At 38.7% G+C, this 25354-nt stretch overlaps 1 protein-coding gene across 1 annotated transcript in view; it reads left to right on the forward strand.

The window, feature by feature from the left end:
- The first annotated feature begins 3979 nt into the window (after positions 1–3979).
- Positions 3980–25354, forward strand: part of CFAP44 (cilia and flagella associated protein 44) — a 42135-nt gene continuing 20760 nt past the window's right edge. The window contains exons 1-18 of the mRNA XM_027817008.2: positions 3980–4118; positions 4889–4972; positions 5850–6021; positions 7020–7182; positions 8204–8306; positions 8550–8766; positions 10199–10313; positions 10827–10991; positions 12233–12388; positions 13013–13060; positions 14136–14235; positions 15475–15569; positions 18122–18331; positions 19324–19434; positions 21137–21289; positions 23136–23360; positions 23835–23977; positions 24873–25143. Of these exons, the coding sequence (XP_027672809.2) occupies positions 3980–4118; positions 4889–4972; positions 5850–6021; positions 7020–7182; positions 8204–8306; positions 8550–8766; positions 10199–10313; positions 10827–10991; positions 12233–12388; positions 13013–13060; positions 14136–14235; positions 15475–15569; positions 18122–18331; positions 19324–19434; positions 21137–21289; positions 23136–23360; positions 23835–23977; positions 24873–25143 (2670 nt within the window). The remainder of the gene's footprint in view (positions 4119–4888; positions 4973–5849; positions 6022–7019; positions 7183–8203; positions 8307–8549; positions 8767–10198; positions 10314–10826; positions 10992–12232; positions 12389–13012; positions 13061–14135; positions 14236–15474; positions 15570–18121; positions 18332–19323; positions 19435–21136; positions 21290–23135; positions 23361–23834; positions 23978–24872; positions 25144–25354) is intronic.

Consider the following 25354-nt stretch of genomic DNA (forward strand, 5'->3'; position numbering starts at 1 on the left):
ATTTCTCCTAATTTTATAGGAAAATATTTTGAATGCGTGCTACATAGTGATAGGTTCTAAGCAGGGCTCTCCTGGCCACTTCTTCCCTCTCTCTGATGGTGGCGGGGAAGAGGCAATGGGGCTGTGATAAAGATGATGTGTCTAGATCCTGCTTTGTAGCTTTATCCTTGCTGTCTCAGTCTCTGACTAGTAAATATTTTATATACTTAACTGCTGTGAGAATTGATATCTTCTGTTATTCTCCTTCCTCTCCAGTCTTCTAGCTATTGTACGAGGCAGCAATATTGCCTAGTACAAAAAATGGTTTCCTTGGCATTTTGGGTTGGTTGTCTAAAACCGACTTCTATTACTAATTTTGTAGTAATGCTGACTGATAGTGATGAATGGCACTGGATAACTATGCCTGATTTAGGCTTGGATATTTTTCCTTGTGTATATAAGGACTAAAAGACTTTACATTTTTTTGAATGAAAGTAAGTTCTGCAAAACTCCACTGCTTGCACATGTTGTGCTCAGCAGCAGCCTAGTAAATTCCTGATGCACTCTGATGTGGTCTGAAGGCTGAAAGGAATGCTGAGAGTTGTTCGATGGCGTGCTGTTTTTCATAAAGAAATGGAAGAATTAGAAAAAACTGCTGAGCTGACTGTGTCTGAAGATGAGTTAAACAATTAGAACTTGGCAAATGGGAAGAAATCTGGCACATCCAAAACAGAGCTAGACTTGAAGAAGATGCCTTAGCCTGGAAGAGCTGATTGATATGTAATTCCTCATAGCAAACACCCTCAGGATAGCCGAACATTGCAGTCATCATTTTAGGCTGGTGTTACCCCCAGTTGGAGTGTAGCTCCTAAGGCTCATAGTGTGGTGCTAAGAGGAGTCAGGATTGGAAGCAAAAAAGCAAAACAAAGTCCTGGCACTAACTGAGTTCCTTCACGTGGAGTAAAGACAAGTAAAGGAATAATATAGAAGACAATCTGTCCTGAAGGAAAGAACAAGAGACTTTTCCCTCCACACACCCACACCAAGCCCACCAGTGGCCTAAGCTTTTCTACAAAAAATTGCACATTTTTGAGTGAACCAAAAAATGAAATCCTGCAAAATTAGCACAGTGTAGAGATGAATTTTTAATCTTTTGCTTATATACTAGTACAGATATCACTGCAGTTATGTTCTGCAGTAATAGTTCCCTGTTTCTACATTTCCTGAATTAGCAGACAAAACTGATTATCACCCTGCTGTAGATATCAAAGCTGAGGTGAGATAGCTGATGTCTTCTAAGCACAGTCACACAGTTAATGGTGGGGCAGAGACAGCTTACAAGAATAACTACTAAATACGTTCAGTTTCTAGATTTATTAACGCACACAGTACATTTATGAAGCTTACACATTTAAACCTTTTTTTTTCTGGAAAGAAGAAAAATGTAGTATGACAAAAAAAAAAAGTGGTGTAATCTCAGTGAATTTGTTTATGTGTTACAAAACAAACACCTATTTGATTTAATTATCCTGCATTTTGAATAAATGAGATGGTTGTCTGAGATGAGAAATCTCTTAATGTCCAAATTTACTGAGAATTTGAGAAGCTCCTATATATATGAGGATTTTGTGTGACAGCAAAATTGCCAAGAAACATCTTAGTTTTGAAATAATTGAACAAATCTACCCAAATGAACACATTTCTCCATTCTGAGGTGAGCTGTGGCTTTTGAGAACATCGCTAAGAGAAAGGCAATTTGAAAGATAATGGAACTTTGCTGAAATTCACAGCTTGTAGCACTGGCCACTGAAATAAGGAAAATCTAAACTCACTCCTGAGTGACTTCTTAGAAAGCTAAATAGTGGATCTGGTGTGGATCTGGTACAGTGTTTCAAGCCAGTATCTTGAATTACTAGGACTGGGTTGGGGGTGTGTGTGGGAATACTGCCCTGGTCAAGCATACTGTATCATTAGGGTAGGCAAACATTTCTGATTGCTAACTATTTTTTCCCCACTAGAACTGTCACACCAGTTCTGCTTGCTGCTGTCTTGGTTTTTAGTATCAAACCCCTTAATTCTTGCTGATTTAGGAAATCTGTCTCAGCAACAACAAAAAATATACAGGAGAAGAAAATCAACATTCAGAGGGATGCATGCCTTTATCACAGTGAACCTACACAAAACTTTTCTGGATCTGCCAACTGATAAAACCCAGAATGTGCAATCAAAGTAGACATGTCCTCCCCTTGAGCCTCCCCTGAGTCTTTAAATTCAAAATTTGTTTTGGCACAGTGCTTGAATGCTCTCACAGTAATATGCGCAGTGAACGTTGCAATAGCTTTCTTTAACTAGAACCCAGCTATCAACGCAGGCGGAAATGTTCATACCCTCGTTCAGCCTAAAGCATTTTCCAGATAGGAATTAATTTATAATGAAAACTATGATAGTCTTAATTTTTAGAAGATAAATGATTGCTAATTAGTTAGAATAATTTGAAATTTTATAGCACTTTTCTCTATGGATATCAAAACACTTTGCTAAGATGGGTAAGTATTATTATCTCATTTTTCACAAGAGATAACTGAGACAGCCAGAGGTGAAATGGCTGATACAAATTGTACACGTCATTACCGGGTTTGGAATTAGAATTCAGGTCTCTGAACACTCCACTATATATTTATGCAACTAGTCTGTAACTATTTCTTCAACTTCAGTGATATCAGTTCTGTTACACCATTAAAAACTCATTATTTTCATTTAAATATATTGAGATATATTGCAGTTGTTGTCTTTTGATTTGTTTTCTGCAAATCAAACTTTCTGCATGTCTATTTTCAAGTTTTTCTCAGCATTCCTGAGGGGTAAAAGCTCATTTTAATTCTTAGATGAAATTATGCAGGGAACTCAGACTCTGGCAAAGACTCGGAACCTTTGGATGAAGCTTGAGTTGGGCAGGTTGGCTATGTAATGACAAGAATGACATGACTATAATATTTTTTTGCCCTCACTGTCCTTCTGATGGGTGGCATTAAGTTTGGACACTTTGCCTTTCCTGAAATACCTGAAAAGTCTGAAATGTCTCAAAATATCTTTTCCTAAATGGATTCTGACCCAAAGCCAGAAATGGGAAATGCATTTTTAGGGACTTTTTCTTGGTATCAGAGTCACACTTACACATAAAAAGAGATTCATTTGCATCCTGTCTATATTTGTTATTCTGAATATTTAGGTTTCTTTATATTCAACTAATGAATTTTCTGATAGTATTTTATAGCAGTAGTATTCATACAGAATTTCTCCAGTGTTCATTTTGACGTGTTTTATTTGGAAATGGAGACCGTGTTTAAAATCAAAAGGTGGAACACATTTAGAATAAGAGCAATGCTTGTGCTTTTTCGCTTCTTTCAGAGACTTATATATAAGTGATCAATGTGTTGGTTTTTGTTTGAAAAAGTTTGGATCTTTCCTACTCCAGAGGACAATGGTAACTAGTGAAATTGTAGCACTCTGAAAATGATAGTCTGAAAGCTGAAAAATTTCTGGGAGGTTTAGTAAAGTTTTTTAAATTGTGTTAATTTTATTAATTCACATTCCATGAATATAGCATGTTTTGAAGAAATTCCTTTTTTCTTAGATTCATCTCCTTCTTCTCTATTCAGATATGAGATGATCTCAGAATATCTATCTCCTGATATTTTTTTCAAGGAATAGCCTTGTTGTCTCAAAACCAAATCTCCCCCAGTATATTAAAGAGAAGCCCAAAACACCTAAATCGGTTGTCAGTTTCCCCTGTTACACAGTATTTAGATGAAAGTCTTTCTATGGCAATGTACGCAGAGCCTGGAGTCCTAAAACCTGAGCCAATTAATTCACCCTACAAAGCAGGACGTATCTTTGGGTTATCCATATTTGTACACAATTTGTACGAAAATGTACGTTTGAACACAAATATCATCTTTGGGAATCTCAAAGCATTTGAGAAGAAATGAAAATGGTCTAAATGGCAGATGAAGGCAAAAATACTAAACGTTCTTCTTCACGACCACCAGGCAAAGAAGACGTGCCATCTTTTCGAAGGGAACACGAGGGAGCCGATGAGAAGCCAGCAGAAGGTGCACAGGCAGATGACAGTGGTGTCCGTGAGTACTTCCTGCCATTACATAGTGATTTCGATACTGAACCTACAGTAGCTTCTGGCTTCTCCCAACACTCACCCCTTCCTTATTAGTAAGTGTTCATCTTCAGTTACTGCTCTTGGTGTTCCCACATTTCATTTTGACTCTGGTCAAAAGATGACCCCTTCCAGTGAATTTCTGGGCTGACTGCGGTGTCTATAATTCCCACTGTCCCTCAGCCCACAAAGTGTCTCCCTGAAAAAGTTTGCTGCTCAAACCTGTCTCTGTAGCTAGTACTGCAAACAATTCATTAACTACGCCAGTCTCTTCCAGTCAAAGACCTGTATTTATGATTCTGTGATTTCTTACTTTAACATCTTTTTTACTTGGAATGCCTGTCCAGTGTCTTATTTCAGATGTTCTGCATGCCATCTAACACACTAGATCTAGGTACCATGGATAGCAAAATCCACTAGTGAGTCTCCTGTGGAGCTTTGGATGGATTTTTTGGTGCTTATGCTGGTGCATTACTTCTGGCACTTGTTTGATCTTCCTGTTATACCTTTTTCCTGTTATAGGTTGTGCGTCTTTCCTTCCCCTAGCTTTTAAATTACATTTTTTTGAAAGCAGACTTCTCCCTACAATTAATGCTGAAAAGCAGGAAGTCCATTGTTGGACTGAAGGGATTTTTTTTTTACTACTGCAGAACTATGTATTTATTTAACATGGCATATATAAGCAAATTAGTCAAAGGAATTAATACCTACAAGTGTGATACCAATTGTCCTTTGCAGAAGAAAGCAAAACTAGTTTTCCAAAGGAATCACCAGCTCCAGAGGAACAGGAGGAAGAAGTGGAATCAGACACTGAGAGCATTGGTGAGTATTGCTTTCCACTGGGGAGATGTTGGCATGAACTTATAAACCCCACTACTTTCTAGTTTTTCATTTTTTCACTGTTACTGTTAGGAACATCTCAGGCCAGTGCCATCAAGTTACAGTGACTGAGTTTCTCTGCTCCCTTTCCATTGGCTTACCTTCTGTACTTTATTTTGCTCTTTCCCATGGCTGGTCTGTGACCCCTTTGATTGTTTTTCATAGAACACCTAGGAGAGAAAAAAATCGAGACAGGGTGAAAAGCTTACAAAATAGGTAATGGGGATTTGATCTGAGGTATCAAACTGAAAAGTACTTTTAACAAGTGCTTATGACCAGTTGGAAGTCAAGTTGACAGTATTCTGCACTGCAGTCCAGCGAAGAACTGCAGTGGGTCACACATTAGCAGTATGCCTTTTTGAGAACACTGGTGTCTTCTGGTGGTCTGTTGTATGTGTTTTTACTAATTGTTTTGTATAATGATGTGTGTTCAATAGCTACTGAAAAAAGACACTTTAAACTTCATTTGGTTTCTAAAGCTGAGACCGAAACACCAAGCAAATCTTGAACTAAGTCTTGAGTGTTAAACTGAATGTTTTTAAAAAAGGCGAAAAATTTTGAGAATGTAAATTCTTCATTTTTGGATATTCACAGTCAAGTTTTTAAAAGCCTGAGGGAGTGCTTGTTACAGACTGTTCAGGACAAATTGTTACTAAGACATGGTACCCCTGGTTTGAGCTATGGAACACCTATTACTCTGTCAAAGGAGGCAAAGAATGTGTGAATCCTTTCCTTTTGCAGTTAGGTGCAAATATCAGCAAGGAGCCTAAAATTTCTGGTGAATATAAATTTCCATTATGTTCCCTCTTCTGAGATGCAGAAGGTGATTTGGAAGAATGTGATAATAGTGAAGTACCCACAGAGGCACAAAAAAGGCCTGAGAAGGTAGAAAAGAAAATCCCAGAAGCTTTCTTCTATAAGTATGAAGATATATATTCACGGCCATTTGTCACTGATGACTCTGGGATACCCATTAACCTTCTTACTCTTAAGTATCCTTTCTGTTGAGGCTGTGCAAATTTAAAGCTAAAGATATTTAATATGTGTTCTTAAAATTGTACTTGTTTAATTTGGAGTAGCCTATGTGGCATTACTGGGATACCTTTGCTTGAGACACAGATAAGAATCCTGACCACTTATGGTTCTGGGTGAATTTAATCCTAAATGTTGTCTTGACCTCATAAACTTTTCTTACTGGACATGATGCTTACTGTTCTAAGTACTCATGTTCTAAGAATGTCCCCTGCAAAGCTCTCCCTTTCTGTGTAGCCACACTGGTGTTCCCCAAGAAGCTGAGGGGAGGGCAGGAGAAGAGCAGCTGTGTACCTCATAATTCTTCACAGAACTACTAAGGGAGAAATGAGGAAGAAGCTGGGTAGATTTGTAGCCTTCTGCCCAGAAGACCTACACTGGTAGAATGAAGGAAGTGATGCCCATCAACTAAGAGCTACCATAAGTCCTTTGCTAGGTATGGTCAAATAGACTATGGTATGTGACTTTCACATGTGCTGGTGGTTTCCTCTGCAGACGTGGTTGCTTCTGAAGACAGGATTTTCCCTTCTCTGCGTCTGCCTGTAAACTTTTAGGGAAGTGAGCTTGAGCACTTCTTTGATTTGGTCTCTTCCCTGTGGAACAGTTCCTAATAATCTGATGCATGTTTCTTACATTTTGTTTGAAAAGAGAACACGGTAGAATATGAATTCCTTGCAGCCCTTAAAGTTCCAGCAGAGCCAAGGGGTGTGCTTTGTAGTGGAAATGAAAGGATGGAATATGAACTTCAGAAGGTCTTCACTTGTGCCTTCCTCTCAGTTATAGGGGCTTGATATATTTTACCTTCACTGTATACTGAACAAAATGATTTCCTACCATCAGGCTTTTAGTCACCAGTTCCAATATTCCTGTTTCAGGTTTGGTTTAAGCATTTCTATCCACTTACTGGCTTTCTAGAAAAGTTTACTATCAAATCTTTTCCTTATTGAACTGTTCCCAGACATTCTTTTGGATACGACTGCACCAGAAATGTAAACCTGCTGATGATGGATAGCCAAACACTGCTGTATATAGCAGGCAACCAGGTGGTGCTCCAGGACCTGAAAACTAAGTCTCAGAGTTATCTCCGGAGCAGCAGCGGTGGTGGAATTGGGTTTATCACAGTACGGCTTTTGTTTCTTGTTTTAGGATGTTAGTCATTTTCTAGAAATTAAATGTTTGCTTGGTTGCCTGATGGGAGATTTCTACAGTTGCACATGTGTATACATAAGAAATTACGATATTGATTAAAGAATGTGTGGACCAGGCATCGTAGGCTACTCATCCCACTGATAATTGGCAGAGGACAAATATCTGCATACTTCAGTCCCAGGCTCAGGTACCTTAAAGAACGGACAAGTGCCATCTGGGATTAATTTTTAGCACTATTACAAGCTTATTGAAATATTTGGCTCATATCAACCCCTTTTTTTACTTTTTTTTTTTTTAACACTTCATCTTCCTAGTCACAGCTGATACTAGTATAGAGTCTTGCTTGCAGTTAAAGTGTAGAAAATCGAGTCCTAAACAAATGAAGAGAAAATGTATCTGGTTTCACTCTAGTAAACTCTTACCGAGAGTTTCGACTCTTAAATGCTATCTCTGGATTTGAAGCATCTTACCCTGTGAATGGCTCTGCCATCTCTCAGTTTCATTCCCCATGAACAAGGCTTTTGGAATATCGGCCTCAGGCTGTTCTGCCCCATTGTAAGCAGCCTTTTCTGGGGAATCATAGTACGTCTTTACGTCTTCAGAACCATGCCATTGAGGATGGCTTTTCTGCTGAAGTAGATGGCTGCTGATGCAAATGCTGCTGTGGAGAGAGCAGCTGTTGGGTTGAGTGAAGTAGGAATAATAAAAGAATGAATAATAAAGCAAATTATTTCACAGTTAGTTATGGTTCCACATTACATGCGTAATATACCATTTTGTGTGCATAATGGTTTTACCATTTTATGTGCATAATGGCTTCATTCTGATGTTGAGCAATAGATTGGCAGTTGTTCAGAATAAATGCACAGAAAAATGCAACCTAGTATTTATAGCAATATCACTAATGAGTGAGTAAATACAATAACTCAGTAACTAGTAGGACAGAGACAAAAGTGTCATTACAGCATGCAACGGGACTTTTGCTTTTTCAAGGCACACCCTACTAAGCAGTACTTTGCAGTAGGAGAAAAAGGAAAGAAGCCAAACCTCATCATCTACGAGTATCCTTCACTGAGGCCCTACAGAATACTGCGAGGTAGTGTAAAAAGTTCTATTTTCATTTTACACAAATGGGCCAGTGTTCATAGATCCCAGCAGATGGAGTAGTGGGTCACTTCAAGTTTAGAAGGAAATACAACCTTTTGGTCCTTCACAGCAGAATAGGAAACAATGGATTCAAGCTTTTTCATTATTGCAGGGGAGGAAATTTTGTTTAGTAGGAATAGCCAACTGAGAGCTATTACCTAGTGAAAAAAATGTTGCTTGTATGTTTCTTCAGGTGGAACAGAGGAAGCCTATGTTTTTGGCGATTTCAATCATGCTGGCACTTTGCTGGCCAGTGTTGGAAGCAGCCCTGACTACACGCTGACTATCTGGGACTGGAAACAAGAAAAGATTGTGTCGAGGTCAAAAGCTTTTTCACAGGATGTTTACAAGGTCACATTTTCAGCTGGTAATGAGGAGCAACTAACTACATCTGGGGCAGGACACATCAGGTACATTTACAGAATAGAATTAATAAATAAATATAACCTCTAAATTCAGAATAGGTAGAAGTCTTTCAGCCAGTCACCAAGTCTTTTAACACTTTTGCTGTCCAGAAAGGATAATGCTTGATGTTGAGTGTTGGTGCCAGTGGCTCCATTCTTGTAATTTCAACAAGTACTGGAAAGAAGTAATAAAATATATATATATATATATATATATGCCTTCTTGCTGGTAACATAGCATATATGCCTCCTGTGCCTTCTGGGCTTTCTACCTTTGATCTCTTGATCTGCTGTTTGGGCAGCCGTTAAAAGTGGTTGCCAAGTTATGGATCAGAAACCTTCTGATACCACCAAAAAACTGCAAGGAAGCTTTACAAAAGATAGGCTTCCATGCACGCCCTTCTCTGGTAAGTTCATGGATACTTTTGTAATAAAAAATAAGCCACAACTTTTGGGACAGGGATTAGTTGTGTGTTCTGTATTTATCTAGTGTTCAATGTTAACACAGCAGAAACTTAAGATATGAGTTGGATGCTGTTGTAATGGAAATTATACCTTTAAAATTACAACGCATCTAAAGTTTCTTTGAATTTTAACAGAGGAATCAGATCAAAATCTGAGGTTTTTTCTATAGTTTGGTTGCAATAGCAAATGGCTTTTTCAGCCCCCCAAAATGTGGTTTAGAATACATTATGGAAATCAGACAAAACTCTTATAAACTTTCTTTTGAATCAATAAACTATCAATAAACTCTGACATGGCTTTTATAACATGGTAAACATGACCTCTCACCCAAATGTGGTCTCATTTTCCAACACCTGTCTTAAATGTGATGTGTCCTGCAACACAGTGAAACATCCCTAATTGCAGTAGGTATTCATTTTTTCTGTAATGCAGTAATATAAAGTTATATTTTATACCGATAAAAATACAATGATTAAATAGAAATAGCCATGAAGATCTAGGATAAAACCTCGGTGTCACTGAGATTTTGTAGTCAAGCTGAAATTCATGGGGGTGCTTGCATGAAATTCCATGAAGACCTTAGTCCCTTGGATTTACAAGGCTGAGCATCATACACTGGAGATGAGTAAAATGCATATCCCTAACTACATGCATTGGCTGCAGCTGGAAAGGTGTAGCTATGCATTTTACACTTAGAAATTATAAATAGTAGTTTAATCTTCATTCTGCCCATTCCAAATCCTTTTTCTAGCTTTTTCACAGGGGTAGTGTAAGGAAATATTTGTGTAGCTACAAAGCTTTATCTCATTTTCAAAAGAAAAAACCCAAGGCTTTCTGTGAAAAAGAGTAATAATTGAACGGCTTTTATCTCAGAGGCATCCCGGGTAAGATTATTACAATGTCTGCGAGGGACTGAAGAGTGTGTTGAAGAAGCCTTGTATCAGAGAGGGATGGGGGTTTTTTTTATGTTCAGGTTCTGGAAGATGGCTCTCACATTCACTGGTCTCAAGTTACAAGGAGCTTTGGGCAGGTTTGGAAAAACAGCAGTGACCGACATTATAGGTTACGTGGCGCTGCCTGATGGGAAGGTAAGTAAGAAAAAGCTTAATTGATTTTATGTTCCCTCTCAGGTTTTGATACAAAGTCTGCTGAGTAAGTTGGAGAATCGCTATTTGCTTCAAAGTGTTTTGATTTAGACCCTTGATGCACTGCTCTGATAAGCTAATATTGACATTAATTTGCCAAAAACCTGTCTTGTTTTGTAATAATTGAAAAGTGCGGTCAGTATTGTAATTCCCAGACAATATGTCTCTGTTGGCTTGGAGCTGAGCCTCCTCTAATGGGCTAGTGAATACATTAGTGTAAAGAAATACAAAGACTGTTAGCCCTAATCTTTAACCATTTCAGTGCATGTAAATTATGTCAGATTGCTAAAAAGTTGAATCTTCTCACCCTTTACACTTTCTCTTGCAAATATCTGTAGATTGCTATCGATCTATTGCTTTCATGGAAGGAAGCCACAAATGTTAACCAGATTCATGCCAGTGTTTCTGCATGGTTAAGTGCAGGTGCTTATGTGCTTATCTTCATTTTCATTGAAGGTTATCTCAGGGACTGAGTGGGGCAACTTGCTGCTTTGGGAAGGGGGGCTCATTAAAGTGGAGCTCTGTCGAGCTGGACACAAGCCCTGTCACAGTGGCCCTGTCAGCCAGTTAGTTCTGGATGAGGGAGAACTTGTCACTGTTGGAAAAGACGGCTTCATTCGGGTGAGTTTTTCTTCTGCTCTGCCTTTAGGTGTGTGAATTTGTGGTCAGCAGGTAAATGTGACGGATTTTTTCTTTACCAGGGCTTATTTTTGGAGGCAATTTTGCAGTGCAGCTTCTTTGAGGATGAATTTTTAGAACAAACAGAATATAAGCACATCTCCATAGTGTATATGTTTGAATTGGATCATGTTCACACAACATTCTCTGTTTAATAGTAGTGAATAAATCACCTTTTACTCTTGTAAATCAAAATATTTTTCAGTGATTGTCTAACAGCTTTGTTTTTGTCTGCATTCTAACTTTTTGTGTGTGTAGTTTTTGTTAATCTTTATAATTTTCAGACCTATTAATACAGTGGTTGTTACATTGAAGGATAAGCTACAGCAAGATTTGAAATTAATTTTCTGAATATTTGAAAGCTCAGATTATTAATGTTAAAATTACATAGAAATTAACTAGCATCTCAGAGATACATATACTGAAATAGAAGAACAATTACAAGAAAAAACATTCTGAAATTAACATATAATTCTAGAAATTAAGGTAAAAAAGTTTGCTGTATCCATATGCCAGTTTCTGATCTCACCTGTCAGTTGTCAAGAATTTTGAAGTCTTGTTTTCCTGCTCTTTAAGGGAAGACAGTGTATATGCTGATATGTGAAAGACTCCAAATAATCAACGGGAAGCTGTCCTGTGGATGGGACAGTGGAGGGTTTCAAACATGCTAGAGTAGTTGTTGTGTTTTATAAAGCGATGTTACCCCATTAGGAAAATTCACTCGGTTAGAAGGGTGCCAAATGATGTCTTGTCCTTATCCCGCAAAGCAGAACATGGATGTGTTAGATTTCACATTCTTCTGTGCTGCCTCAGTATGAGCAATGCCGAGAGGACACAGATATCATTTACTCTCTCTAGTTCCAAGGCTGCCATGTGTAGCTCTGCTAGTGCCGAGGCTGAACTTAAGCTACTGGTGTTTCAGCATTGGACAGAGAACTTCTACGTGACTTTGCATTGCACCCAAATGTATCAGATAATAGTTGCCAATTTTCACTGTTTTAGGTTACATTCAAACCAGCAAGGCAGATATGACAGGTTTCACGCTCTTCATGTAGAATCTCCGCTCCTCTGGTTTCTTAGAATTACAAATTTCCATATTAATTGTGTATGAAAACATAACTTGGCCTTATTACCCCCACCCCCACCCCCACCCCCTTTTTATTCATATTTCCAACGCCATGAAGGTGTGGAACTTTGAGATAATAGATGCTGCTGATTCGGTGGATGATACAGGGTTACTGGAGGTGGAGCCTATGAATGAACTTCATGTTGGCAGGAACGTCAGCCTGAGTTTCATGTCAAAAGTTCATGACAGTGGACAACCTGTTTGGTATGCTCAGGTAAGATACACTCATGTACATACATTTCTGTGGAGAAGCACGGAATGAGGGAGGTGATGTTAAGTAACAGCAGGAGTCCATTGCAGATCAGTACATTTCTTGTTGGTAGAATTCAGTCTTCTTCTTTATATATATATATATATATAAAATCTTCAAAAATATAAAATCTTCTTCTTCCTTCAAACACTAGGAACAGGCTTCCTAGAGAGGTGGTTGATGCCCCATGCCTGATGGTGTTTAAGAGGCATTTGGACAATGCCCTTAATAATATGCTTTAGCTTTTGGTCAGCCCTGAAGTGGTCAGGCGGTTGGACTTAGATGATCCTTGTAGGTCTCTTCCAACTGAGCTGAGCTATGCTATGCTGTATTTTCAGTGTATAGTAACACGTGAGACTTTGGCTTTCAGAGCCAGAATTACATAACAGGAGAATGTCAAAAGGTATTGTCCAAGTTCTGTTATCATGGACTGATGGATAGGACTGATAGGACCAACATCACCACATTTAGTCATTTCATTTTCACAGTAATAATCATGAAGAAATTTTTAAGGAGTTACCATGGGCAATTTTATTCAAATTGAGTTTGAAAATATTCAAATTAAGTGTTTTGTTTTTTCTTCTTGAGGACACCAATGGAGCGATCTGGAAGCTGGATTTAACTTTTTCAAATGTGGTAAGTTTGTTTTCTTTTTCTTTTTTCTGGTTTCTTCAATTCCTTTGCAATAGCTTTCTTTAACTATACTGGATGCATTTGCAATTAAGTTTATGTTTTGTAAAGCTGTGCAGTTGAAAATTATACTACCGAAACATTTTTTTTTCTTAAAAATACCTTTTTATAATGTTATTGATTATAATGATGTGCAGAGTTATAAAAAATAATTTGATTTTTGAGTCCTGAAATTTTGCTGCCAAATTCAGGTTACCTTAAAGGATTTTTTTTTCCCTCATGAACTGATAATAAAAGTTGCATGGATGCAAGAAATTAGTTCAAGGAGTATTGATATATCTTATCTAGATAGGTGTTTGAAACAATCCTTACTGTTGTGTCTACATTATATAAACAACTAGGAAAAACAAGGAGAAGGTTAATGCACGTCACATGTTTTATCCTACTGGTTATTAGTGTTACTGCTGGAGATGTTTTTGATGGAGAAATAGATGACACAGTTAAAATGGGGGCATTTAATTTTTGCTCCCAAACATATTAAAGTAAATGGGAAAAATCCCTTTGAGTGGAATAAAGTTCTTTGGCAACAGGTAAAATTATATCCCAATAATTTTATGGTAAATAAAAGATGTACAAAGCATACTATAAAAACTAATGAAAAAAAAGTGTAACAAAACCTAAATTTCCTTGGATGATGAATTGATTTCCCAGGTAGCATAAGCCGTAGGCTTGAGACCATTTTCTTTGCCTTCAGCGCAACAGCTTTTTTGAAAAATACTGATTCCAAGTCTGAAATCACTTCATGAAAGGCATTTCTCTTTATTTTCACACAGAAAATGGTGGAATTTTAAATGAGCTTAATGTTCCTACACTAATTTTCCTGATAATCTCCCTAGGAACATTTAAATAAAAAAAAAGGGGGCATGGGAATTGCATATAGGTCCCTCATACATGCTGAATTTTATTCACACAAACAGCACTTGTCTAGATTTTTCAGGTTTGCTGTAGGTGTGGCTGTAATACCTTTTAAGTGCAGCTCCAGAATGCAGCAGAATTTCAGTTCTTCTGTTTTGCACTGCAGACCCGTGATCCAGAGTGCCTGTATACCTTCCACTCTGGAAGAATTGAGGCTATGAGTGTCTCTCCCGTTACACACCTTATGGCCACCACTGCTCTCGACCGTAAGTATACTATTCCTTTCCTCTCATACCACTGTAATTATTGTTTTTGAATGATGCTTGGTTTGGAACTATTCTGTTTTGAACTGAAGTTAGGTATTCGCTCTTGAAAGGTCACATTACAGACAATTATTATTCCTGGGATCAGTTCTTTAATAGTTAAGACAAATCATTAATATTTTGAAATAATGCATTAAGACTGCTTCATCCTAAAAGCCTGGGATTTTAATAAGAGAAGTTTTAATGGGAAACTTTGTAAATTCTGTTCGTTCTGAAGGAACAGCTGAAAAGATGAGACATTTGGCTTGAATAACAGCACATGTATTCAAGGCTCTGGACTGATAAGTGTTGGGATTTTTGTTTTGTAAGGAATTACATACGTCTCTAGCATTGTGTAAGTCATTGTGAATATTAATATTTGTGGCTTTCTTAGAAAATGCAATAGCTATCATGCTCTCAACAACAGCTAATGTAATTATAGACGTATTTTTTAAACTTATATAAATTTTGCAATTTACGCCTCTCACAGTTAGCTTTATCTTGCTTTAAAGAGGAACCCCTGGCTAGAACATTAACAATGTCATTTACACTTCTCAAAAAATGCTACAAGGTCTTAAACTCAATTCTTGTCAGCAGTATCTTGGCATTTGTCTGTATTATACAATGTACATGCTCTTCTAGCCTGAAGACAAACTCCTACCAGCTGAGCAAATGACACTTAGGATATATGCCAGCTGGAATGGAATTTTATGCAGGCCAATATGTGTGTCTAAGAATCTGTTAATTTCACCTCTGGTGAAACTGGCTTTTCTTTGGACAATCTCCCATTTTCATCCACTTAAATATTTTTCTCCCTAGGCAATCCCAAGCAATAGCGTGTTATCTTTTCCTGTGTTGTCAGTACACATTTTCCTTACAGTATGCCACAGTTCTGTGATTGCTTGAAAATTATGCATGGTGGTCAGCATGGGACTTTTTTTTACAACCCTCAGCCCCAACAACTCTTGGGAGCCTTTAATTAAAGAGTGAAGAAAGCTGATGTTTTGTTCATGAGCACCATGCTAGCTGTGGTACCCTGTAACCCTCAGTCATGTCTTTCCAGGCAGGCAATTGATACTCAAAGAGAAAAGCTAATAACATTGTATCCAGCTTTTCATTCAAATAAATAGACATTTCTCTGTAAATCTTACATGTAATTGATGCTGCAAGAAATAAAATTCTTACTGTCTCCTTGCCACACAGGGTCAGTGCGTATCTATGATTTCATCAGCAACAGTCAACTGAGTGAAATTAAGTTTAAACAAGGAGGAACAGCGCTGACGTGGGCACCTTGTGTTGTGAGTTTTTGCTAGTGTGCTAACAAAAATTCGTAAGGGGCCTATGAGCCTGCCAGCATCAAGAAAGTTGCTCACCATACAAGACCTTAAAGAAGTCAGTGTTAGGCCATGGTGGAGTTTACTGTAGTGTGTGTGTGTATATACATGTTTATATGTATATATATAAAAAGTTTGTGGAGTAGCATGTATGTATATAGCATCTGTACAGTTTGACTTTACTATGAATTATCAGGTATCCTACTTTGTGTCTTCCTGAGATTTTAAAATCAGATCTCAGTGTGCAGTCTCAGGAAGTAGTTTTAGTTTATAGAGTAACAGCTTCTATTTAACCCATGCAGAGTAACTGCCAATTAACATGAGTTAGTTAACACATTTTGAAATGACAGCCCAGACCATCCACAAACATTTGGAGATAAATCATAAAAAATTGTTGCCAGAACTGATCATTTGTGGAGTGTGGAGTCTATCACTTTTAGACATATTTGCTAATTTTAATTAAAATAGTGTCTAGTTATGTTTTTGAGGAAACATAGCAAGTCTGGTGGATTAATTATAAGCAGATTTATGGAGGAAAGTGCTTACTTGAATTTCCAAGGTGAGGGTAGCACTGGGACAGTGCTCTTGTAACTGTAATTCTGGCCATGCAGACTTTCAGGGATGCTCTTACGTGATGATCTATACATTCAAGAGATAAGCTGACAGCCACAATAAATTGTACAGCATTAGAAAACTGGCTCAGTTCAGTTTTACAAAAATTGGTACTAAACACAGCCAGAAAAATCAAGGGTACTTAGTCTACCTTGCTGCATTTAAAATCTCATTAGATACTTACACATAGCTTAAGGTGCTCAAATGTATTTGAAAAGTCTGCACTATTAATTCAAGAGAATTTCATTCGACATACTTTGAAGCATCTGTATAGCAGAATATCCTCATGGACAAGCTAGCAATGTACAGGTTAGATAAGTGAACAGTGACATAGATTTAAGACTGCCCAAATGGCTGGGCCCTGGAGAGTAGTGGTCAGCAGCACAAAGTCCACTTAGAGGCGAGTCTCTAGCGGAGTACCCTAGGGGTTATTATGGTGCCAATATTCTTCATTAATTACCTGGACACTGGAACAGAGTGCATCCTCAGCAAGTTTGCAGATGATACAAAACTGAGAGGAGTGGCTGGTACTCTAGAGGGTTGGGCTGCCATTCAGGGGGATCTGGACAGGCTGGAGAATTGGGCTGAGAAGAATCTCATAAAATTCAGCAAGGGAAAATGCAAAGTCCTGCATCTGAGTAGGGATAACCCCAGGCAGCAGTACTGCCAGGGGGCCTACCAGCTGGAACACAGTTCTGCAGAGAAGGATCTTGGGATCCTGGGGGACACCGAGCTGACCATGAGCTAGCAATGCACCCAGAGAAGTCCAACAGCATCCTGGGACCCAACGCCTTAGGAAGGGTGTTACCATCGGGTTGTGCGAGGTGTTCCTTCCCCTTTACTCAGCACTGGGAAGGCCACATCTGGAGTGCTGGCTGCCTAGTAGAGAAAAGATACGGAATCAATGGAGTTAAACACAGAGCCATAAATTTGGGGTCCATGAGTGACTCCTGTTAGTCATTTACTGAGCAATGCTATTGTACCCCTGTTTATTACAGAGGGGCTTTTTAACTTAAGACGTCACAGGCAAATCTCCCCAGACAACGGGAAGACAGTTACCCTCAGCTCCTTTCAGGAACAATAAACTTTTTCATAACAAAGATTATACTTTTTGCCCAACGCTCACAGAGCTTATCCATTCACTCTCATCTCTTTACACAGCAGTTCTCATTCTGGTCTCATTTCTGGTGTGCATTAATATTGATCAGTGCTATGTCTGGAGCTGGCTCAGCTTGTAAATCCCTTTCAAGACACTACCATGTATGGCTAATATTAGCAAAACCTGCAAGTCCAGCAAGATTCAGCTACCACACAGGCCTGTTTCTGCTCACTCTTCTCTCTCACAATATAAGCCTGTCTACATTGTTAGCAATTGGCTTACCTACAGGGCCTATGGTAAAGACTCCATAGCCTCCTTTTTCCATCTCAAGTAGCTATTGACAACTGTATTTTACATGGAGTCAGCCAGACCCAAGTCTGTGCCGTCACCTCTTCAAAAATCATACCCACATTCAATGCCCAATTTTATATTCAGGGTAATGTAGTAATTCCTTTTTTGAGTTCTAACTCTTCTGCTTAAGTGCTGTATATCAGTATGAATTACCTCTTCCTCAGACATTACAACCACATTGTCATTAATATTTACAGTCTCAGTGACATTTTATCAGTAAAAAAACCCCAAACAATCCAAACCAAATAACCCGGAGTTCTCCCACTCCCTTTATGGTAGCATATTAGAGAGAATAAACCACATTTCCCATGTATGAAAGATTCTTTGTGCTTTAGCAACACCGCCATGTAAGATGAGTTACAGGTTTAACACCACAGTGTGTGCCGTACAGATTCTTATTCTAAACTCTCAGATGTACACTGTGATTTTTTTTTCTTCATTTTTCCACTCAAAGGTAAATCCTGAAGGAGGTCTAATTGCTGTGGGGTTTGAAGATGGTGTTGTCCGCATAATTGAAGTTTACGATCCCAAAGGACTGCCTGTTCTTGCAGGACAGACCAATACAGAGAATGCAGAGATAAGTCTGAAACAGGCTTTCAAACCTCACGCCGCTGCAGTTACAGCCTTGGCATACGAACGAAATGGAGATGTGCTTGCCACAGGGGTACGTGCCACTTCTTTTGTTTATTTTTATTAAGCCACAAATGTAGAGATTATTTAAAGAGATAAGGTAAGATAAGGTAAAGTTTCTTTACTGACGACACAATTATACTTCTGTTATTGCTGTTGATCGCTTCTTGTAATTCTCTGCGGTGCTGGGGGAAGAGAAGGCTCTGTTTGCACTCACATTGGTTTTCCTGAAGGAAAGCAACCACGCAATCCCTACAATTAATTTTGTGAATTACTGGACTGCTCAGTGTGGTTTCTGTAATCCCCTTTGAAGATGGATTTGGTTCATTTTGGAACTAGTTTAGTAGTGTCTTGGAATTAGTAAAAGAATTCGTACGCCAAGGTTCATGCACCACCTTGGCAACATTCCAGCTGCTCCCCAGCACGGCTTGACCTTACAGCAGGTTCAACCAGTCAGTTTGTCTGGTGTCTTTGTCAGCGTACATGCTAGTCTTTGAGATGATTTCCAGTCAATGTGGTATATCCTTTTAAAAGCTAGCCCTTAGCCGTGGTCAGTGCATTTGCAGTTACACATTCCTTGAGCTGAATCACCATGCATTTCACTTAATGCAGGATTTAAACTGCCATACATCAGTTGTGCACCCGTTCCGGATTTTTATATTATTTGAGGAAATCAGCCTGTGCTGTCTTATCTGAAAAAAAACAGGCCTGAGCATTAAAGGAGCTCCTGGAGCAGAAGGCAGAAAACACATGGCTAGGGATGTCAGGTGAGGCCCGTCAGGGCAGTTAAGTGGTGCACTCAAGGCCCTGTAGGAAGTTGGGCAGGGTTTTTATTTCCTCCCTGTAATCATCATGGAAATCAAATTCTAAGTTCCAAGGCACTTGTAAGTCCCCCTGTTGAGCCACAAAACATTAAACATTGGAAGTTTGTGTTTATGTCATAAAGTACCTAGTCTTTTGAATTTTTGGTTAGCTTTGACTCAGTCATCATCTTTGGTTTTTTGGTTGGTTTTTTTTTTTCATCAGAGTAAAGACAAAACTGTTTTCTTTTTTGCTGTTGGAGATAAATATGAGCCAATTGGATTCATCTGTGTTCCTGGGCCTGTGCAGGCATTACAGTGGTCTCCACCTTCTCATGTGAGTAATGCATGTTTGTTTTCTTTCCTTCCCTACAGTGTTAAAATGTCATTTTGAAAAGAACTTCCATTGTAAATAGATGAAGATCCATGACCCTAGCCATGTTCTCTATAGACAATGGAAAAGATGCTTTGCTACTTTATTCTTCGTGACGCTTCAGCATGACGGATAGGTTCTGTGTAGCTGTATCTTTGGTTTAGTCGCTTTGGACATATTTTGGACTTTGGATAATAAAGAACAGAAGCATGCAAACCACAAAATTTTGCTCAGCTTTTCCAGTTCCTGCCTTGAAGAAACAAACTTCTGCCTTAGCTTTTGGAAGGTCTTAGTCTTCTTTAATAAAAGAGGTATGTGAGCATTATTGCCTGTGCCTCTTGCCTATATTAAAACGGGCTTTCACAAAGTTTTCAGACCACATTAAGAAAGCTTTTGGGTGCCTCTTGGAATTCATACTCTGTTTGAAGTGTGTCAGTGACATATTCAAATAGATTCTTGCTAATATTTAAAACGTTTTATAAGGTTAGAGTAACATCTGAAATTGTGGTTAGTCTGGTATTATTTAGAGAGGAGATTGTTCGTTATATTTAGATGCTGACAAAGTGGCCAGCAAGCTACTTTATACTGGCGCACAGTGGCAAAGTGTAGCTGCTATTGCTTGTTCATGGGAACTGATAAGAACTCTGCTGGCAAAAGGACTCTTGTTGGTATGAACTCTAACTTACTGCAGAAATGACAGATCTTGATCTGACAGTTGCATTTTGAGTCCTTTCCTTGAGGGCAAGGTACTCCTACTTACTAAAAAGCACTCTGCATGTCTTTGATACGTTAGATTCTGCCTGAGTAATTTTGTCTACCAGTATCAGGTCTCCACTGCTAGATGTGAACACTTACTAAACATAGTACAAGCATCTGAGTGTTATGCTACTTTTTTTTTCTCTTTAAAAAGAAGCACCTTGGTGATTAAATACTGTACACTTAGTTAATGCATTTGTAAGGCTGAGATTTTATAGACACAAGAACCGTATAATTGGTAGTTAAGGTTTCCATCGCAACTCAAATATACCCTCTTTGCATGTTTTTAGTGACAGGTCAGGTAAAATAACCCTCTTTCGATTCTTCAGGTAGTTTATGAAAATTGAAACTAATACAGATTTGCCTTTTAAAATCTCAGAACAATAAATAATTACTACCCACACCTCACCTATTCTTCCTAACATTGCATTTTAAAGGGCCTGGCAGGTACCAGCAAAGAACAGACTCACTCAAAGCTAAAAAGCATTTGGCAAGATTCTGAGCCCAGTCATGGAGATACAAGGGATATATTAGTGCAGAAACATATGAACTTTCAAACAATTATCAAACCAAAACCTCAGCTCCTAACTCTTGGGTCAGAACCATTCTTTAATTTAACCAGACTCCCCAAATTTCATCATGCTGCTTCCAAGCTAGGCAGTTCAGAGTGATAGCTGTTTTCTATACGGCAAGGAATTCTTCAGTTCCTTAGCTTTGCCTAACATACACAGCATAAAAGAAGCTCACTGATTTCTGATGTCCATTTAAATAAGAGCAGAGTTAGAGTTAGTGCCTCCTGGCTGGAGCTTGGTTTTGTGCCTATGCATCTTCTGACTAACCTTCTCCCATTTCGCTCAAAATTCCATGTATACATCTGCCCTATAGTTGTATTTTTTGTGTTTTTGTCTAGGTGAAAAGGACGCTGCTTATCCTTTGTGAGAATGGCTTTGTTCTCCAGGTTCCTGCCCCTTCCCCTGAGGAACAGGATACAGTGTCTACCTACCAAATAAAAAACTTGCCAACGCAGTACTTCCGTTTTTGTAGTATTAAATCCCGAATCAAGGTAAAGAACTCCCCTGTAGCAGAATTTCATGCTTTACATTGTGCCAGAGGACAAAGTACACAAAAAGGTTTCTAGTCCCTGTATTGCATCACAGGACGTTTGCTAAGTTTCTTGAAGGTGTAGGCCAGGTAGAGTCCATTTGTGGCTGAGTTTCAACGTCTGAAATTGCAAGTTGTTGTTTGTTTATTCAAATCACACTGAAAGCATGATGTCGATTTTGATTATAATCAGAAGATAGCATTAGTGAAAGGGAAAGCTAGTGTAGTGCATTAGTTCTCAGAATATTTTCATTTCGCTAATTTTCACAGAGCGTGTTTCTTGTGGTTGATGTTAGCCCTGTCGGAAATTCCTTTGAACAGTCATAAAACACCCATGTGGTCACTTTGAGGCAAACATGAAACGCCTTTTTTTTTTTTTCTCCCCAACAATTATATATATTTTTAATTTTTTTAAAATATTATAATAACTTTAAAGGTGTGTTTTTTTAATTTCTGAATGACAACTAGCATTTTAGAAGATAAGCAGGGCCAAAGGAAAAGACTTGTGCTAACTCCCAGCTGTACTTAATTTTGTGAAATTAAAAAGCAAGCTGATGTTAGGCTCAGGAGCAGAACTCCAGTGAGCAGGCTCTCAGTCCCATGTTCAATCCAACACAGTCCAACAGCCTCTCTGGTTCTGTTCTTAACCTGTGATTTCTCTGCTTTCTCTGTTAACTCTTCTGTCTTCTGAGTGGTGCCTTACCGAATGTCAGGCAAAGCTTCATTTCTTGTGACAACTGGAAGGAAGTCAGCTTTCAGGCGAAAAATTTCTCAGTGGTTTTCTGACAGGAAGAACCACAAGAAACATCACAAAGCTATCATACATACGTAAGGAAAGACTGAAAGAATGTGTGTGGACTTTTGTTGGGGTGGTTTTGTTTTTTTACTCAAAAGAGAAGAATATTGTTGGGAGACACTATAAATCTTTAAAAACAGAAAAGTTTTCTGCAAAGAGAAAGAATATTAATTGCTCTCTTTTTCCTCTAGGAGTACATCAGTAATTACTAAGTTGCAACAAGGATGTTTTAGGTTAGATGTAAGGCAAGATTTCTAACAGTAAGGGTGGTGAAGCCCTAAAATAGTTTACATAGTGTAGAGTCCCCATAGCAGGAGATTTTTAAAAGGTAGATCAGGCAAACGTCAACTGATAATATTTAAGCTTTAGCCAATTCTGCTTTCAGGCAAATGAATGCTCTTTTGAGATCCTTTCCAGATCTTTCTCTATGATTTGCTATCTAATATCCTTTTAAAGAAGATTCTGTTTTAGAGAATGTTTGATGTTTGGTTATGCTAAGGTAGACTTGCATGGAAAAGGGTTTTTAAAGGTTTTCTAAATCTGCAAATGTCTCCCCTTCATCGTTTAGGAGAATTAAAGTCCATTACAGCTTCTCCCTTTTACTCTACGTCAATGATGCAGTAGAACTTGGGAACTTGAGTTCAACTTTGCAGTGCTTTTCTTTCTCCTGGGCAGGCAGGGCACAGGGCTTACGAGTTCTGCAGAAATATTATGGTAATAGTGGTTAATATTGGCAGTAATCTCTCTGAGGAAATGCTAAAGCCTGGTTTTCATGCAGAATGGTTTCTGTCTCAAAGGACCATGAGCTAAAATACTTTGGAGGAGGGAAACGGGGGCTTTCCACTGGAGACTTCCATGAAGTCTGGTTGATAGTTGATGGAAAAAGAGATTTCTCTAGATATTCTGTATATATAATGCCAGGACCACCTTGGATTTCATTTGAGACTTTCAGGGAGTAATGGATGGAATGCCTTGGTTTCATGTCTCTGTGTTTCTCTGCTTCTTGTGATAGCTGGAAGAGGAGATCGCACTGAGAGAGAAAAAAAAGCAGGAGAAGGAGAAAGCAAAACTTGGATGGATAAAGCAGCAACAAGAGATGGGAAAGGAGGTAAAAGAAGAAGAACCTGAAGAGGAACCTGAAGAAGAAGAGCCATTGCCACCTCTCTACATACCGGAGGAGCCCAGTCCCATCCTCTGTGGGTTTTATTCAGCACCAGGAAAATTTCTGCTTTCCTTGGTAAATCGATTTTTATTTCATGTTGATGGGAGTACAAGATGTGACAACTTTCCCTTCACATCTGGGTGGCTTGGAAAATTGATTATTTGAAACCTGTCATCTCTAGGACATGGAATTCCCTTCATACTTGATAGCTTCAGGGATCTTTGTGATTAAGTAGTGTCACTCCAATTCACATTGTTCCGGAAATTTCCAATAGGTATGCTTCTTGGTGATGCCTGAATGGGCACAAATACTAAGCTGTTCCCTTACAAGCAGAAGGTAGAATCCTAACACATTGGTAGGATGGCTTGTAATGCCAGTAATTATGACAGATTTTTCTCTGTGGGTAAATAGAATCTCCAGATGTTTGGAAGTAACATTTTCTAACCTATTGTAGATCTTTAAGAAAGGAAGAATTCTGAAAACTGCATGTACCTGGTCAGCTGCTTCAGTATTCTTTTGTCACCATTTTATGTTCCTTCTCTTCTTCAGGGTGGGTATGACTCAGGGTTCCTCTATCATTGTGAGTTCTCACATGATCTCCAAGAAGACCCTGAAAACAGGAAAGATGAACCGTTTGAGGTGATTCCTATTGAGGACACTGACGACAATCCCATCCACCAAATCTCCTTCTGGTAAAACACTGTAGTGTAGCAGATAGCTTTGTGATAAAGCTTGATGAAATTGACATCCAAGAAAAAAAACTTGTAAGGGAGGAGGGTACACTGCTTTGCCCTTTTTTAATTGTGACTCAACTCTAGTATGCAGGAACTCTGGTTTTCCTGGCACTGAGTTTCACCTAAAATTCCTAATGGACACAATTGGCACTGTGTCTGACAGAATAGTTTAAAAAGCCCTTCAAAGATGAAAATGTCTGGTTTCTATTTAAAGACTGATTAGGACTCAAACATCCTAGATTTTAGAATTCCAGGAGAACCATTAGAAGTCTCTGCAAATCTGGATCACCAGAGCAGCATTTCTTTTTCATAGTTAGCAAAGAAGACACAGCCCTTGAGGAGAACATGGCCCTCCCTCCTTCTTGTGCAAAGAATACAGGCTTCTCAGGACATTTTGTGAACTGTATGAATGAAAATGGTGAACTGTTTTCAGACTCCCAGTATTAGGTTGCCTGTAAGGCTAGGCACGTTCTGCATCTAAAGAGGCAGATTTAGTTCAGCCCTTAATCTACTGCATTCACCACCATCTGTACTAGATGGAGAAAAGGGAGGGGAAACTTGCTTTTCTAGCTTAGAACTTGGTGTCTGCTACCCTTCCCAATTCAGGACTGAGACCAGTTCCATGATACCCAGCAGGTGCTGGAACATTGCTGAGCAGCCAGTTCGCTGAAAAACATTTTGTAGCAGTATCACATATAGTTTAAATGGTCCAAATACTTTGTTTCCAGCTTACGGACTTGGGAAAGCTACATTTATTAAGCTTATTAGCTCTTTTCAAGTATCATGTTTTAAGTTGTGGCCTGAGTTGTTGCAAGTTGCTGGCTCTTAGTGTTTCTTGTTGCTTATTTGACAGTCCCAGCAGATTACTGATGTTCTGTGGGATGCAGAATGGCGCATTGCGGGTTTATCCTCTTCAGGATAAAGACCTCTCAGTGAATACCCTGAAGGAATACTGGTGCCTCAATGTACATGACAATGATTATGGCCAGATCCGGGGGATCTGTTCTAGTCATGACGATAGGTTTCTGATTACCTGTGGTGGAGATGGAAACATTTTTGCTTTCAACATCTTGTCTCCAGAGGATGTTCACAAAGAGCTAAAAGCCAAAATCCCTTCTCCTAGGGTAAGTCACTACAGTCTTTCGCTGAATTTGGCCTATTTACTGTGAAACTACTGCAGATGGGCAAAATGCAGTTCAACTATTTGCATCATACATCTTTCATAGCAAAAGCTGAAGTTTTCTAAAAAATTTGGAAGAATGGCTCTTGCAAAACATTTCCCTAATGAACAGACACTATGACTGCATTGTTCCTTCTCACTGTTTTGCGTATTTC

The sequence above is a fragment of the Falco cherrug genome, chromosome 5 (assembly GCF_023634085.1).
Source record: "Falco cherrug isolate bFalChe1 chromosome 5, bFalChe1.pri, whole genome shotgun sequence".
In the NCBI taxonomy this organism is placed as follows: Eukaryota; Metazoa; Chordata; class Aves; order Falconiformes; family Falconidae; genus Falco; species Falco cherrug.